This window comes from Vulpes lagopus, chromosome 14, assembly GCF_018345385.1.
Source record: "Vulpes lagopus strain Blue_001 chromosome 14, ASM1834538v1, whole genome shotgun sequence".
Classification (NCBI taxonomy): Eukaryota; Metazoa; Chordata; class Mammalia; order Carnivora; family Canidae; genus Vulpes; species Vulpes lagopus.
In genome coordinates, this window is record NC_054837.1 from 36,438,079 (window position 1) to 36,454,984 (window position 16,906).

The following is a 16,906-nucleotide window of genomic DNA, read 5'->3' on the forward strand; positions in this document are numbered from 1 at the left end:
CCGCGGGGGGCGGGGGCGGGGGCGGGCCCGAGGCTGCGCGTGCGGAAGGGGACTCGCACCCGCGCCCGGCGGCCCGGCGAGGAGCGCGGCCCGGGACCCAGTGGCGGCGTAGGCGGGCGGCGGAGCGCGGCGGCAGGCAGCGGCGCGGGCAGCTCGGGCCGCGGGGTCCTGGGCGGGCGCCTCGGCCTGGTCCTCGGCGGCGGCGGCGGCGGGAGTCCGAAGTGGGGTCCGAGGGGCGCGCGAAGCCCGGGCAGGGGCGGGGTCCGCAGGCGGGACGCGGTCGAGGAGGCGGGGGCCGGGCCGCCGGGGCGGTCGGCGGGAGGGCCCGGGGCGAGGTCCCACGGCGCGGTGCTGGGCAGGGCCGGAGCGGGGCGACACGGGGGCACCAGGGGGCACCAGGGGGCGCACACGGACACACACGGGCGCACACGGGGACACACGGACACACACGGACGCTCGGCTGCCAGGACTCACCACACTGGACACGGATCTCAGGTATGGATTTTGCGCATATTCAAAGAGGAAGCTGCCTTGCTAGGGTGAAAGGTCGCCGCTTCTTGTCCTGGATTATGAAGTACCCTGAAAACAGACGTCTGTCCCCAGCAGCAGTGCGGTCCCTTTAGGATTTTACCTACTGGGTGCGCACGCGGAGGGGGGGGGTGGACCCCAAGGGGTCCCCGGCAGTGCTGCACCTCAGGACCCCGAGATAGCGACCTGAGCCCAAATCAAAAACGGGCCCATCAGCCGCCCCCCCACCCAGGCGCCCCTTGACCTTTTCACAGATGTGTGCGATACGGTGGATGAGAGCCCCGGGCTGCGGGCCAGACTCCCTCCGGGCACCCTGTCTGCCCCCCACTCCATCCTTGGGTGGTTACTGGATTGCCCTGTCCTTCCTTCCCCCCAGTGGTGACATGGAGGATCAGAAGCTCCCCTGCTCCCCTTCCAGGCCACGTTAACATAGGCCAGAGGTTGCTGTGGAGCCACCACCAGGTAGGGCCTAATCAGTGTTATGTCTGTTCTGCCCCGTAGTCATGAATTTGTCCTACTAATCACTAATCCCAGTGGTTCAGAGAGAGGGGACTGGGGAGATTGTGAACTCTGGTAGAGGCTGCACCCACAGCCAGCCATCCTCTGTCACTCTTTAATGCCAGAAGCCCCCAGCTGTCACTGCACATGCCTGTCTACCTAAAGACCACATCCTGTGGCCCAGTGACTACGTGGCAGCAATGGACAATGGCCTGAGGAGCTGGCAAGCTGCACCCTTGAGCGAGTGCACCCAGCAAACCTTCCAAGGGCTCTCCAGTCCACGTGGGAAATGCAGACAGGAAATCTGGGCCGGGAGCAGCAGTCCTAGGCCACAGGTGGAAATCACAGATTATGCCGGGAGATAGAAGGCATTTTTGTTCTTAGCACCACGAAACTGCCCTGATTGCTCCTGTTTTTATGCTTGGGCTATGATATGAAAGAGAAACTTCTCTCATTTAAGCTCCCGACCTTTGGGGCCTCTTCTCTTACAACAGATTTACCAGTCTAACCAATGTGTTGATCCTAGGGTTTTCTATGGATTCCAACTAACGGTAGCGATCCTGCTATGGCTGGATCCCCCACACCACCATCTAATGTGGGCTACACTTCAAATAAGACTGGGATAATCGGGATCCCTGGGTGGCGCAGCGGTTTGGCGCCTGCCTTTGGCCCAGGGCGCGATCCTGGAGACCCGGGATCGAATCCCACATCGGGCTCCCGGTGCTTGGAGCCTGCTTCTCCCTCTGCCTGTGTCTCTGCCTCTCTCTCTCTCTCTGTGACTATCATAAATAAAAAAAATTAAAAAAAAAAAAAAAGACTGGGATAATCATGGGGGAAATCCGTTGCAACCTTCAGAAGCCAAGGCTATTACTGACCGCTATTTACCATTGAAGCACAAGTGGATTTCCAACGAAGAAACAGAAATTAGGCGTATAAGAACCAATGGTCTTTTCTGAGAGGAGCAGGTTTGGTCTCATTCCTAAATGGTTTCTCTAACTCCTGCCCTAATCCCTAACTCCATTTCTGATCCAGATCATGAGAGGGCCATGGACTGTATCAGTCAATAACAGAGTGAAAAAAATCTAGTTTTCATGTGTCTTGAGTATCCTTTAACAAAGGAAGGAAAACCCTGTGCAAGTCCAGCCACATACGATGTTACTTGTGTGGGTGCGGGGGAGGGCGTTTAGCCAGTAAAGCAGCCTGTGCCAGGTCATCCTGGCAGGCACAAGGCACAGTCACAGCAGGAAGCAGCAGGGACCCTCAGCAAAGGCACAACAGAGCCCAAAAGGAAGCCTCCCTGGCAGGGGACCCCAGACACAAAGGGTTATTGTAGACAGGGATGTCCCAATCTTTCTGAATTTTAAGAGGTCTTTAATATAGAGTATTTATCCCTAATTCATAAATCTGCTCTATTTGAAGTGTTCTGCCACCATTTCAACACCAAAGTAGCAATGGAGGAAATATCCCAGCTGGTATTTGTTTATCTCTCTCTAAAGTCACTGATTTCAAAGAAACCCATCTGCTAAGTGGGATGAACAGTACTGTCCTCTGGCCCCTAACACCCTATAATCTAGTAGGAGAAACAGGGACTCTCCAGAAATACCTGTAATAAAAAGAAACCATGCAAAATGGCATAAACTTAGTTCCCTGTATGTAAATGTACACAGGGAAGGAGTGCTGCGGGTTGGAGGTTAGGGAAAGTTTTATGAGGGAGTGTCATTAGGTCTGCTTTCCACTCATGGTCCTATCCCTTGGGGACAGTCGGTGATGTGCTGGAGTCTCCTGGGAAAGCCCACACCCCTTCCCAGCTCCAGTGACATGTTGGGAGCTTTAGCTCTACCCAATGAGGTTACTGGCACCTAAAAATCATCAAATTCTACAAACCAGGCTTCTCTCTAGAGAGCTGTACTTCTGGATATCATGCATGACAGCCACAGCACTCAGACACTGTGAGCGGAGGCACAGCAGGGGTGGCACCTGAGTGGCATAGACCCCTCCTGAGCCCTTACTGCTCAAGCCAGGTCTCCAGAGGCTCGAGAGAACCATGTTTATTATTTCTTGCTCCTATGTCATGGCCACCATCATACTATGGCCATGGTGGGGGTGTGTGTGGCCCACGGTCAGTGCTCTGGCCCAGAAGGGACACATCCTGCAAGCCATCTCACTGGCTCTAATGAGCTGCCCTTCCTGTCCCACAACATGCACCCGCTATGTCCCCAGACAGCGGGGGCGGAGGAGTATTGGTAGAGTGCGCCAGTGGTTACCACAGAACTCTAAATGTTGAATGGACTAAGCTGGAGGAGTTGGTTTGGGCCACACTGTGTGCGGTGAACTCCAGTGAACGTACACTTTGGACAAATGGTGGAAGCTTGTACAGAGCTGCCTCCGTGGCCAAGTCGGGCTCTGGAGGGGGCACAAAACAGAGACACAGAAAGAGCTGTGGGCAGGGCTGGCCTAGGTGAGGGACAAGAAGGATGTGGATGGCAAACCTTAAGGGTTCAGAGACCAGAGTGACTATGGCTAACATGGAAAAGCCAGTCAAGGGAAGGGGCTGTTTTCTAGATGAAGGGGAGGCATCAGCTTTCAACACACCAAGGTTTAAGTACTAGGAAAATCATTTTGAAATATCCATGAGTCTTTAGAAATGGACATTTAAAGCTCACAAACAGGTGCCTGAGCAGCTAAGTTAGTTTAGCATCCGACTTGATTTCGGCCTAGGTCTGATCGTGATCTCAGGGTTGTGTTTGATGGATCTCAGTGGGGAGTCGGCTTGGGATTGTCTCCCTTCCCTTCACTGTTGCTCTAAAATAAATCAAACTTTAAAAAAAAAAAAAAAAGTTCAAAAACAAAATGAGGCGTCTTGTGAGATACCTGCAAGCTGGCTGTCATCTCTGCCTCTGTGTTCAGACCCAGACTATTTGTGAAAAGCACACAGACCGTTTCCTCCAGTAGTTCACAGGTCAGGTGGAGGGCTGAGTGGATGAGAACCTCCAGATGCTTCCCAGAGCCATTGCCCAGCTGCCATGATCCACACACGTCCAAGCCAGCTGGAAGCACAACGTTAAAGGGTTGTCATGGCGCTGCTTCCCAAGGACCAGCTAGGATGCAAGCAGGGCTTACCCCACAAACAGGCAAAAAAAAAAAAAAAAAAAGGAGCAATATGGTTTAATATCTCCTGTTGTTTCCAGGAAAAGATATCGTCAAAGTATACTTTTTTATCAGAATCTGCCAGAGTCATTGTCAAATGAGGACACGCATAAAGGCAACCAGAATTCCAGTAAATGCTGCTTCTGGTTTTAGAAAAGTCACTGATTGCTGAGAATTCCTTCTCATTTCACAAACACTTGGATGTTCTTCCAACAGCTCTTGTGTTTTAGCCATCAAACTGGACGGTAGCAGCATCAACAATCCTACTTGTACTTCCCACATAATCTGCACAAAGTATGAGATTTCTGAGTGACCTGATGATTTCTAAACACCAGGCACGCCTCAGCGATAAGTCTGGGCCTTCCCCTCAGCACATGTTCCTGCTGCATCTGCCACCTGCTGAGCCAGGACACAGCCACCACAGATCTGTGCTCAGCCCCTCCTGAACACCCACTGCACCACCACAGAAGGTGCAGCATGCTTATAAAGTAAACTCATCAGTGCGTTAGTTTGGTGCTTGCAAATGTTAGCAACTTTACAGGCAAAGGAAAAAGTTCAGGGACACAGAACCATTCCTTTCCTGATTACTGTAGAGGAAAAAAGATCGCATCCTCACCACTTCAGGGAGTCAGCACCACAAAAGGTGGCAGTCAGGAATCTTCACTTAAGCTGTGTGGTGTGTGTCACCTAACCCTTAGCTATGGAAGTTGATAAAGTGGAGTCCTAGGAAAGAAATATAAATCCTGGCACAAAACCACATTCTGTGATCAATAGTTTACTTCTTTTCTGTGCAGTTTTATCCTATTGGTCATTAATGAGAATACTTAGCCAAAGCCTTTCCACATCCAGGGAAACTAGGCCATACCATACTACCACTGAGACTGAGAGAAGTATTTATGGTCCAGCTGCCATTGGCTGTGACATTCATGGGGCGAGTGAAGGAGGCAGCACCCCAGGACAAGGACTGCCCAGGGACATGCCCACAGCCTCCCTTTCTCTTGGTCTACTCAGCTGGACGTCGCTCCTTTGTACCCACCTGCATGTGGCAGCAGGTGTGGCATGGGTGGCTAAGGCGCTGCCACTCTGCTGCTGCACTCTAAAGGCAGCACAAGTTAGCCTATCTGAATCTTGTAACAGAACAGCAAGATGCTCTTTTAAGACAGGTACTTAAATAATTTATAACAACACAAGATAAAAGTTACTTCCAAATATGGTAAAATATAAGTATTAAAATAAGGCCCCCGATAAAATATGAAAATCTTTAACAAAAAATAGTTTATTGCACAAAATTTAAGGAATTCCCCAGCACACTTAAATTTATAAAAAATCAACATGCTTTTTAAAGTTACAATTCGTTGTGCATGGTGACACCTTTCCCCTAATAGCCCCAACCTGAGGACTCCTTTCATGAGGAAATTTTTAACAGAAATGACAACGTAAAGCCACCAAGTTTTCTAGACCCTCTACAAAATTACCCTCAAGGATCCTATTATAACCTGAGACCACCACACAATCAGACTTGCCTGTAACGTGGAGTCAGTGAACTTGAGTAAGGCTCAGGACATCTCACACATCACAGGGCCCCTGAGGGAGGCTCCAGGACATTTGTCTTTCAGATACACTGGCCCCTTCCACTACTAGAAATCTTTACACAGGACATTTCTATTTAAGAAGTTACTCATAGGAGTAGGAATATATGCCATGGCTTCTGCAGTATCCCTACACCAAGAAAAGTCTTTAAACTGAGAAAGAACATAATGAATCAAAGAATCTTCCAGCAAGTCCGTATGATTACCTGGACCCCAGGGCAGTTTCACATCCTATCAAAATCTTGCCGGTTATACCTTCCAAACAGAACAAAACCATATAAATCCGTAAGATCTGTGGCATCTATTCAATGTGTTCCATGGAAAAATCAGTGATAACCACACTGCAATAAGCTTTTTTTTGAAACATTAGAAAAACAGAAATGACATTATCAAGGGTCCGAGCCAACATCTTCTGCAGTGGGGACATGACATGTAGTATACATCACACGGGATGAGTAATATACAGAAACATAATGTAGCAGAAAGCCTGTTCTTACATATACTCCAGACTGGACTGCTGTTTCCTATGAGTAAATTCCAAATTCCTACTTCTGCCCACAACAGAATATTACAAATGATATTCACTGCAGAATGTAGCCCTGGGAGGTAAAAGTGCCAAGCAAGTCCCATGGAGATTTAAACAAACAAACAAACAAACAAACAAACAAAAAAACCCCTCAACAAATCAGAGGCAGGTGATTTCAAAGTCCAGCTTCCTTCTTCAGATGACTTGTTAAGGAAGCCTAAAGGTGACGTCAGCTTGAACAAAAGGGCCCCAAGTCAGAAGCTGCAGGCCACCCAGGACACATTGCAGTGGGTGGGGACAGCCAGGAACTCAGACCTAAGGCAGGCTGGGTGCTCACAGAGCTGAAACACCGGGTGACAACAAAGGTGGCACAGGAGATGTCAGGAAAGCAGGGAGTGCTGCTCCTGCAGGCCCTCACACGCACACCCACACACACCCACAGGCACACACACACACACAAAGGCGCACACATACACACACGTGCACAGGCATACACGTGCACACACACAGCCGCACACGTACAGACACACATACACAGACACACACGTGCACAAAAAGATGTGCACACAGGCATGCACACCCATACAGCAGGTAGGTAAGACATGAGGGAAACAAAGTGAGGAACAGAAACTTGCTTTCACTTGAGGATGATTCAGAATCTGTTTTACCCCTTCCTAAGGAGAAATGCACAGTGACCGGCTTTCACTGGGAGACCTTCAATGAGCAGCAGCGAGGAAGCAGCCACAGCCTGAGGCTGAGTGTCACGTCTTGGTTTTAAAATTAAAACTGAAGATAAAACACCCAAAATAAATAAGAATGTAAATTATGATTTTTCTTCTCTAATGGTACAAAAACAACTTTGTCAAAAACGATTTCCAACTTTTAAGGTGAAAAATAGGCTATATTTATAATGATGTCTTCAAGTATTATTTCAAAATTAACCCTGTACAAGTGATATACATATTTCAGAAGTTTCAATACTTGCTAGGGAATTTTTTTTAAATAGGAAGCATCTTTGTAGTTAATGCTACTTTATCAATTAACCTTCTAATAGCGTAAGAGAACACAAATAGCTTAAAAATACCAAACCATTTTCTCCACAAAAGAGGCATAATAAGTCGATACAAGCATATATGGCCTGATCAGTAACACTTCCAACTTCATCTTCAGACCAGCAGATCTGCACCTGGGGGTTTCTCTTCACTAACTCACAACATAACTATCAGCTTCCATTTCTTTGCCAAGTAGGGGACAAAGTTACAGACCTCAAGGGTCAGAGCCAGTCAATTACTGCAGATGAGGAAAGGTACACGCTCAGAGAGCCTGCTTCCTCCAGGGGAGCTTGGGAGGCCTCTGCCGCCTTCTCACAGAGCTGACCTATCCCTTCTAGAAACCCCTCCAGATGAGAGGTTACAGGAACTTCTGTCACAGCAAAGAGTTCAGCATGCCCACGCACAGGCCCTGGTGGACATCTTCATGTGGGCACAGGGGGAAGAGGAGTGGGGGGCAGAAGGGGAGGCCTGGAGAAGCTGTGCTGCCTGGCTTGGAGCCCTGCAGGGAGCCTGGTCCTCTCTCCCCTCCAGTCCTCTGACCCCTCCCCAAGCATCTCACACATCAGGCCAGTGCACAGCAATTGGCAATCAATCGGCAATCGGGGGTCAGCCAATGTGAGAGACACGGTGTAGGGCCAAGGGTCAAGTGGAGATGGGGGGGGCGCACTCAGGACAAGGCTCTCAAAAATAAAGTAAAACTAAAACAAAGAACCTTTTTGCTGCAAGAATATTTGGTTTTAGAAGGTACAGTAAATAAAATAATTATATTTCTTAAAATATATTTTTCTGATTGACATCCCTAAATCCTACATGTACATTACTTCCTGACAGATTTTCAAAAAGCAATCAATAAAAAGACAATTTAGGTCATTCTTAAATAATATGGACATATACTTTTTAAAGATTAGCTTATGATTTTCTGTATTTATATACACATCCTATAATGAGAGAGCTATTGAAAATAAAATAAAAACCAAAGGTGCAAATAAAGTTTCATTTTGGCAGGGAGGTAAGGCTCTCACTGAATTAGGAAAGAGAAATGGGACCCAGTCATGCAGTTTCCACCGGTGGCCACTGGTTAGCGTCACCCTCAGAGCAGCATCTACAATCACTCAACAGAGACCTTCTGCAAGTAACCCTTCAGAAACATTCAAAAACTTCTCGCTGAGATCTAAACTAGGCTGTCAGCATTTGGTCATTTCATGGGAAAAGCTAGCTGTGATTTGCAAATGACTATTTCTCTAACCCTCGGCTCTTGTTCTTTTACTCCTTGTAAAGGCAGATGCAAAATTTAAACTTCATCTCTTAGAAAAACACAGAGCAGTCAAATAAATAATATTGATAAAAGAATATTCCTTTGGGTAGTTACAAGCACTCAGAGTGGGGGTGCTCGGTGCTCACTGTTCCAAGCACCTCTCTGGAGACCCTGCACTGACTGTGTTGCTCTGTATCTCCCCTGGGGTTGGCGTGATCTCCCAGGGGAGCAGCGCTGGCGGTGGGATCCCCCTGAGTCCACGAGGACAGTGACTCGTGCACTGTGACGGTGTGTGCCTCCATCTGGCGCTGCAAGCTGTCCATCTCCTGCCTAGGTAGACGGGAAGCAAAGGAAGGAAGGCAGGCCAGTCAAATGAGAGCCAAAAATGAGGCTATTACTTCCCCCAAAGACAACTGGTCATCTCCAATATGGAACCTGATAAGCGTGGCCCGGACAGCTCATGCATCTGCAACCCCTTCGGGGGTGGACATTTGGGAAGCAACACCGATGGGGTCACAGTGTTTATGGGGCTCAGCACTTTTCTCTGCATGTGCAGAGGCCAATAGGCCATACAGGGCATGTACTGCGAACACTGGCCTCTGGCTGGTGGGAGCAAAACCTCATGCTCTGTGGCCCCTAAGGGTCACTTAATGTCTAGGCACCCCTCCCAATAAGAGGGGCCGAGGGCCCAGGGACCCCAGGCAGCAAAGACCTGACCAGCCTCTGCGGGGCACACAGAGCTGGTAACAGCAGGCTTCCAAGTTAAACATGCAATCTATTTTTAAAGACCAATGAGACACAACACAGAACATGGTTCCTACTTCAGCTGCTGGAGACAACTATTGAGGTTCTTGAGAGGTTCCTTGCTCACAGCAGGCGGGGGCCTCAGCAGCTCCTCCAGTAGCGAGGCTGGGACAGGGCAGTCAGGAATCTTCACTGGTGTCACGGGGCCGGAAGAGCTGGTTTCGCCTTTCAGCTCCTTTCTCTGTTTTTAAGAGCACATGGTTAGCCCTCTCAAGTAGAGGCTGACCCCAACCACACCTTCCCCTAATCATGTTCCTGGCTTAGCGGGGTCCCTCCAGGAAGGCATGCCCCCCTGCTTCCAGGCTAGCAGAGCTGACAGCTATGGGGTGCAGGGAATGCTGGCTTAGTAGGTAAACTTCTCCCTAACACACATGACCATGCACGACACAATGTGGTGCTGGCTCCTTAGGATAGGTCTAAATCACAAACGAGAACACCCCTGTGGAGGTTTTTCATGGAAGACCGTGGCTTTGATCCCATGTATCCCCAAGAAATTAAGCCAACTCCCCTTTCTAGAACTTCAAACTTTTTCCACAGAAAAGCATACAGTGCTAAATAAATCTCTAAGTCTGAGTGATTTCTTTGCACCTGGAAAATATTTATGTAGACCAAACGGACAAATGAATGCCAGCTACGTAGAGGGTCTGAGTGGGGCTCCCTGGGCCCCTCAGCCCATCTGGCAGCTGCTGGTCTCAACTGGCAATGATGCCCTCACATAATTTATAAGGCATATTACAATAAAATGGTACCTGAATTCATAAAAAGAAGCAAAATGCTCTTGGAAAAGGCACCAAAATATAAAAAGGATTTGGCCTGTTGCCAAGCAGAAGACTCCAGCATCATTTATTTCACATAGTAGTTGCTCGATGTTGGCCAAATAGAACTTCATGTCCGAATAACTACAAGGTCTCCCAATACCTGCCCCACCTGACAGGGGCACCCAGACCGAGTACCATCTTGGTCGTGCCACGCCGCAGGTCCAGCCTGAGCTGCTGGTTTTGCTGGAGCAGAGTCTTCATGTTGTTCTTCAGTTCTGACACTTTAGCTTGAAGCATGAATTTATCTTTCTGCGTCAGAGACAGATCTTCCCGTACCATCTCCAACTCAGCTTTCATATTCTAAAGAAAGGGAAGTCATACATTTTTAAAAACTAAGAGATCTCACACATGCTGCTAAGATCTTAGTTTGTATGTCACAAGTCTAAGGAGCTAGATATTAACACCGACTTTTATATGATGCTGTACGCAGTGCTACTACACCAGCATATTTCCTCCCTGTGGTCTGGGTTGGGCAGCATCCTGCTACAGTAATGTCCTCAACGTTCTGACCCAAATTTCAGAGCCTCTGTTTAGGAACCAGCAATATTCCCACGTCCACTGTCTACAATGGACCCCAAGAGTCACTTGCTTAAATTCCAAGGTCTGCTACTGGAAAAAACCTTGCCATTAGGAAGAAAATATAAATCAATCCTAATTGTTAATCAAGCCAGCCATTCACAAGTAGAAATCCTGGCAAGGGCTCTACTCCCGATCCTTTGCGCAAGTGATCAAGTCTGCACGTAGATTGCTTTGTGGAAAAAAAGTTTATCACAGACTGGTGAACTTTTCACATTTATTTCTCATTATCTGGCTGCATCAGATCCCATTCCTGGTACATTTCATGTAGCTCAGCCCAGAGCATACATTGTGCTGGGGCTTGGCCTCCTTCACCCATGTGACCTGGGCTTCTTTTTGAAAAGATATCTGTGAGATGGTTTGGTAAAGGCATTCAGTTTGTGAATCACTCATGTTACGCACCTGGCGTGCTGTGATCAACTAACTTGTGAAGTGCCATCAGTGACTTTTTGCCCCAGGGCCTTTACACAGCACATACCTGCAATAACTGCTGTATTCCATCCAGTTCTTTCTTACTCTGCTGTTCAGTCATGTTCAGCTGCTGCTTCGAGGATTGCAGTTCTCTTTCTTTCTGTTCCACCTCCCATTTGAGATTTTCCATCTAGAAGAGGGAGAATAATCACATGACCAAAAGAACTTTAAAGTGGCTTTCTTGAACTAAAAAATTGCTCTAGCTGTATCTCTGCATATTGCTTAACATCATACTTAGAAAAAATAAATATCCCTTTCCAAGCAGACAGAGGATGAAGAATTGAGCATGTCAATCAGCAGAGTATAGCTCTGTCAGTCCTATTAACTGGAAATGCAAAGTCTCCGCAGCAGGTCACCTCTTGGTTTCCTATAGGCTGCTTATTTAGCTGCTCGTCCAGCTGCTTCTGCAGGAGCTGGAGCTGGGTCCGGGCCTCCGCCAGCTCTGCCTGGAACTGTACTATTTCCTGGGAATGTTTCTCCTCTTGAATCCTAGCATAAAAAACAAGAAAGCATGAAATCACAGCACCCTTACCCCACCACGAACTGTGCTCAGCTGAACGTTAGCCATCAAGGGCGACAAGAACTCTCATACTGCACACTCTGGGCGGGGACTATTCTAGGAACTCTGTAATACTGTCATAACGAATCCTCATAAGAGCCCCTGGGAAGGACATTTTGCTAGCCCATTTTATGGATTACAGTGGGGAAAAAAGCTCCCAACACACACCCCTGCACATGCCCAAGTAGAGGCCACCCTAACTGGAGGCTGCAGTGAGCCTTGGTGGTGACCCCTAGGACACACACCCCTCATACAGGCTCTGTTCTTGGGGAGGATGGCAGGCACAGAGTGGGAACAGCTATGTCAGGCCAGAAATTTCAGAGTTAAGCTGTGGGCTTCCTGAGACAGGATCTGACGCACTGTCCTTCTTAGATTTGCCTCCAGAGCACCTGGAGGTTTGCTAGAACACAAGTGTTCACAATGTGCTGAAGGTGCTAACTGGAAGACACACGGTGACGGCGCTCCCGCCCACCCACACCAGCCCCAGCGGCGACCCAGCCCTCTGCCCGCCCAGCACTCACTGGAGACCCTCGGCCTCAGCCTGCAGCTTCTGAACCAGCTGCTCCTTGGCCTGCAGTTCCTTCTTCACCTCACTCAGCTCCAAGGTGGCGGCCCTGAAGTGGCGGCGGTTATGTCCTGCTTCCGCCTTGGAGGCAGCAACCTGCAAAGACATAGACCAACATCACCAAGGACAAAGGCAGGAACCAGGCAGAACACACCCTACATGATATCTGCCAGGAGCGCTATCACCAACCCCACCCTCTTAGCTGCTCCTGCAGCTGTTTCTTCCAAAACTTTTCAAGCTCCCAGAGGACTGAAGCCCTAACACACGCTTGGCACGCAGGCACATAACGTAGGGCCAGTAGTCCTGCCTACTGAACAAATGCATGCAAGGTTTTCTTGTTCTAAATGGTCCTTATACTCCTCAAATACTTCTGCAGAGTTCTTGTGAAATCCTGTCATAGTTCATGTTTTGGGGGAGGATGATAGACCCTCCATCATACCAAGTAACGGCAGTAAAGCTACTGACTACTCCCATTTAGGACACCAAAGTTTTCTTTTAGTGAACAATAGTTTCTCTCAAGGTTTCTGAGATCAGCAAGTTCTCAAATATAACAAAATCTTCCAATTTCCTTCTCAATAACTTAGTTTTCTTGCCTAATTGCACAAGCATTTAACTTTTTAAAGTTTAATGAAAATATTAATAACATAATTAGATATTAAAAAAAACTCTTAAAAGGAAACAAAGCTCCAAAAGATGATGTTAACAGTGGTTTATCACTAGGTGCAAATTCAAGATGATCTGTACTTCAATCTTTATGACTTTTTTTTTTTTAACTTTTTACAAGCACATACTATTCACACAATCAAGAGTTGGACGCTTAACCAACTAAGCCACCCAAGTGCCCCACAGTAGCATATTCTTAATGGACCTTAAAACTGTTCTTCTTTAAAAGATTATTTTATTGTCTTACCTCAAAAAAAAAAAAAAACATATTTCTATCTCTATTTTATCATCACAGAAAAATTTTTAATTAAAAATAATTTTTTTTAAAGATTTTATTTACTTATTCACAAGAGACACAGAAAGAGGCAGAGACATAGGCAAAGGGAGAAGAAGGCACCACGCAGGGAGCCCGATGTGGGACTTGATCCCGGGTCTCCAGGATCACACCCTGGGCTGCAGGCGGCGCTAAACCGCTGAGCCACCAGAGCTGCCCCCAAGTCCACTCTTCTATGGATGCCCATCTGGCTGCCCACTGTCACCAATGCTGTGATAACATTGCTTTTAGAACACATGACCAAAAATATTCATACAATAAATTCCTGAAAGGGAACTGAGGTGTCAAGAGTACACATACTCAGTTTTTAGACACTGAAAAATTGCATTCCCACAGGCTCTGAAATTGTAATTTAGAACCACAGGGAAGTTAGGCACACACCTGTTCCTTGAGGCTGTGCACTTTTGCCTTTTCTCGCTCCAATGCAGCTTGTAAGGTGTGGACGAGCTGCTTCGTCTGGCGGTCCTCCTCCTCTTTCCGCTGCAAGACTGCCTGTACCTATGGCACATTGCCCCAGTGTAAGCGAGGAAAGGCTCAAAGTTCCAAGGTCTGTGGAGCCCCAGGAGAAAGCAGGGCCACTCTGCCAGTGCCACATGGGGAACCTGGCAGCACAGTGGCACACAACTTCATGATGCATCACCAGCAGGTGCACAAGCTGGCGAAGTAGAGAGAATTCTATTTCCAGAAAACATGATTTCTGAGATCGCAGTGAATTCACATGGCCGTGTTCAAGCACAGAGCAAGGAACCCAGAATATGCCTGTACTCGAGGCTTATAAACACAAGTACTCCCATGCTGAGGCAGGAAATGCAGCTGTGAAGCCCACCAGGTATGGCAGGGGTGGGGATCAAGGCCAACAAAAAGCTTATAAGTTCTCTACTGGCTGGATAATTTGAGGTGGGGGGTGGATTGGGCTGCTGACTACTCCTGGAACATGGCCCTGAAGCACCAGGCCTCCTCCCCGATCTTCAGGGAGGTTGCAGAGCCTGAGGAGCTGAGAACAGGGTCTAGAGAACAAGCCTCACCAGGGTTCGAATCCCAGCTCTGAATCACATAGGGAAGAGAGCCCCTTAGGAACAGCGGGACCACTGCGAGCAGGAGGACAGAGCACAGTGCCTCCACATGGCAGAGCTGCAAGGTGGACCTCACACTTCACCGGACCCTCCTTGTCTCTGGGATGGGGTAGCACTCTCCCTGCAGGTGGTTGGGACAACTGCATGGGGCAACATGAGCCAGACTGAAAGCCACCTGTCCTATAGCAAACCCCCATCTTCCACGAAAGGGGTTTGAATACCTGGAGGTTCAGCTGAACCAGGTCCGCCTCCCTCTTGGCTAAAGCTGTTTCTAAGATGCTGTTGTGTTCCCGCAGAGCCGCGTTGGACTGCCCCAGGCCTGTAAGCTTCCCTCTTTCATGCTCTAACTCAAGGGCCAACTTCTTATTCAACTCCTCAAGGTGCTTTATCTTCCTCCTAAAGCCTCTGGATTCTTGAAGCTGAAACAGATCAAAGTTGCTGTGAATTTACATAATGACCTGTTCTGGCCTCCCCCATGCCAGAAACACAAGGAACCCTAGGCAGGCAGCCACAATAGACCACCCCAGAACTGCAGCAGAGGGATCGCAGCCCCCATCCCTGTAGCCACCAGCTTTCTCCCGGGGAGTCTGGGACCCAGTCGAGAGCCCCCAGTGACATCACCAACTGCCACGTGTAGCATCACCTGAAGCCACAGCCTCTCTGCAAGAATAGGTTTTCTCATTATGTGCAACTAGAGCATTCTGACCAGGGGCGTTTTAACTCTAATACTTTGACATCCAGCACCTGGAGAGAGCACGGGGGAGCCTCGAAGTTGAGGGGGGTGTCAAGGACCCCGACAAGCGGACAGTGCACAGGAACATCGTGCAGCTGTGAGCCACAGCCCAGGTTCTGCCTCTCTCTGCACTTGACAGCCACCTGGGGGCAGAGAGGCCCGCCCACTGTGTGAATACAAAGCTCAGCCCACCTCATCTTCCAGCTCCAGCACCTTCTCCCGGTGTTCCTCCAGCTCCTGGCTGGTCAGTGTGATGATCTCCTGCAGCTCCTTCTCCAGCATCGTCTTACTGTGGTTGACAGCCTGCAGCTCTGCCTCCAGAGCCTGGATTCTCTCCTAACAGCCAGGACAATAGGTACATTTCATGTCATGGCTTTCAATATGCCAAGTGACAAGCACTCACCTCCCTCCCTCCAGGGCTGCATCGTGTCCACCACATCAGCCTGCTGACCACTCAACAGGCGATGTGCTTCTTACAGTACTTCCCTCCCCTACAGGACTGGCTAACTACCCTAGCCTGCATGCTTTAGTAACTCACAAAGTAACTGTTCCAGTTAAATGTTTTGAAAATACAGAAAAACTCAGACTTAGAAATAAGAATGACAAATTACTACTTTGGCCAACAGGCTGCACCAGATACAGTATAATATCACATGTGCATGTTCATGCTCATGCTCGCCGCTGTGGTGCAGATAGTACTCCAATCACTTCGTGTGTTTCTTCACGTAGCTACTCTTTTTTTTTTTTTTTTAAGATTTTTTACTTATTTATTCATGAGAGAGACAGAGAGAGAGAGGGAGAGGCAGAGACACAGGCAGAGGGAGAAGCAGGCTCCAAGCAGGGAGCCTGATGTGGGACTCGATCCCGGGTCTCCAGGATCAGACTCTGGGCTGAAGGCAACGCTAAACCACTGAGCCACCCAGGCTGCCCTTCACTTAGCTATTCTAAAAAAAGAAGTTCTACTATCTACTCCATTTTCACCTTGTTTTCCTGAGGATCAAGACGGTTAAGTAAGCTGCCTCAGGCTCCATTTTACAAGTGGTGAAGCACAGAGCAAACCAGAACCAGGATTTTGGGCCCCAGGCTACCACGTAGGGAACAGCAGGATCCACATAGCATTTACAACCTACCCAATACTGTATAATCCAAAGAATTACGAACAACCAGAGAAGTATTTTTAGGATGAAGAGAGTTGCAACTTAACAAATTTTCCCTCTCCCACTATTTTATAAAATAATTAGCTAAAAAAAGTATTTAATTTACTTAATTTGGTAAGGAAACAACATGCTATGATGGCTTCCCATTCAAATTCTTACATGGAGAGATCAAAACAAACTTCATTTAAGAAGAAACATAATCGCTGAATATAGGTGAAACATTAGATAGGAATAAACAAAAACCAAAATAATGTAACAGATAAAACTTGACACTAGCCCAAGCCTGCAGGTATGGGACACCCAGGACAGCTTCCAACTCAGTGACACCAGGACACTCAGGGAGTTTTGACAGCCTTCACTATGGAACTAAAGATGCCCCGAAAGCCCAGAGCCCCCGCCCTGCTGGCCCCATCCTCCATCCTCCTCCAGGATGACATCTGCCCATTTATCCTAAAGAGTCCAGACCAAAAGGCTTCTGCCTCATGATGTAACAGCAAGAAGAGCAGTGCCTGTTCTAGTCTCAGGGTTTGCAGTCATCTTCGTTCCGCTCCGGCCCAC

General features: G+C 48.3%; 1 protein-coding gene across 4 annotated transcripts in view; it reads right to left on the reverse strand.

Annotated features, from left to right (window-relative positions):
- Positions 1 to 5,431: 5,431 nt before the first annotated feature.
- GOLGA3 (golgin A3) overlaps positions 5,432 to 16,906 on the reverse strand; it is a 41,632-nt gene continuing 30,157 nt past the window's right edge. For all 4 annotated transcript variants that reach the window (XM_041729474.1, XM_041729476.1, XM_041729475.1 and 1 more), the window contains 9 exons: positions 15,384 to 15,527; positions 14,680 to 14,877; positions 13,767 to 13,883; positions 12,345 to 12,484; positions 11,621 to 11,753; positions 11,272 to 11,394; positions 10,353 to 10,517; positions 9,417 to 9,580; positions 5,432 to 8,925 (listed from right to left, as the gene is read on the reverse strand). In XM_041729474.1, the coding sequence (XP_041585408.1) occupies positions 8,706 to 8,925; positions 9,417 to 9,580; positions 10,353 to 10,517; positions 11,272 to 11,394; positions 11,621 to 11,753; positions 12,345 to 12,484; positions 13,767 to 13,883; positions 14,680 to 14,877; positions 15,384 to 15,527 (1,404 nt within the window). In that variant the 3' untranslated portion in view covers positions 5,432 to 8,705. The remainder of the gene's footprint in view (positions 8,926 to 9,416; positions 9,581 to 10,352; positions 10,518 to 11,271; positions 11,395 to 11,620; positions 11,754 to 12,344; positions 12,485 to 13,766; positions 13,884 to 14,679; positions 14,878 to 15,383; positions 15,528 to 16,906) is intronic.